Source organism: Penaeus monodon, chromosome 20 (assembly GCF_015228065.2).
Source record: "Penaeus monodon isolate SGIC_2016 chromosome 20, NSTDA_Pmon_1, whole genome shotgun sequence".
NCBI classification, from domain to species: domain Eukaryota; kingdom Metazoa; phylum Arthropoda; class Malacostraca; order Decapoda; family Penaeidae; genus Penaeus; species Penaeus monodon.
Window position 1 is genome coordinate 11,700,664 of NC_051405.1, and position 616 is coordinate 11,701,279.

The window sequence follows — 616 nt, forward strand, 5'->3', positions numbered from 1 at the left end:
TTTTGATATTGGAGCTAACTAATGTTAAAGGAAAAGGTCATATTAACAAAAAGTTAACATAACCTTTTTCTTTAGCATTTGATGACACATAAACATAATTTTGTACACACATAACCAAACAGATTAGACTTATACACATGAACATCCTATCGCAAGCTCATGCCACAGCTAAACCTGCACCCACAGGACACCGACTTACATTCATGGCACTGCGCTCCCTGTCTCCCGGGCGAGCAGGCGCAGGCCCCCGTCACGTGGTCGCAAGGCTCCTCAGGGCCACATGCGCAGCGCTCGTTGCACTCCTCGCCGAAGAACCCGACAGGACAAACTGCCGAAGGAAAATAGCGAGTTGTAAAATTTTCCCGACGTTAGGGAAAAATCTGCAGTCAATCCCCCAAAATAAATTATTTTTTGCATATAAGCTTTGTAAATGTTGTCGCAAACAGAAACAAGAGTACTCTTGAAAGAAATACTCACTGAACTGGCACTTGTCTCCGGTGAAGCCTGGGGTGCAGTGACATTCCCCGGTGACATGGTGGCACTGTGCTCCGTGCTCGCAGTCGCATACTTGTTCGCACTCGCGGCCCCAGAAACCTGCGGGGAAATTAAGTGTTTT

At 46.8% G+C, this 616-nt stretch overlaps 1 protein-coding gene across 1 annotated transcript in view; it reads right to left on the minus strand.

Moving 5' to 3' along the window:
* Positions 1-616, minus strand: part of LOC119585620 (multiple epidermal growth factor-like domains protein 6) — a gene marked incomplete in the record, with an annotated part of 7,357 nt that overhangs the window by 4,082 nt on the left and 2,659 nt on the right. Inside the window, 2 exon segments of the mRNA XM_037934289.1 lie at positions 200-328; positions 478-594. Coding sequence (XP_037790217.1) covers positions 200-328; positions 478-594 — 246 coding nt within the window.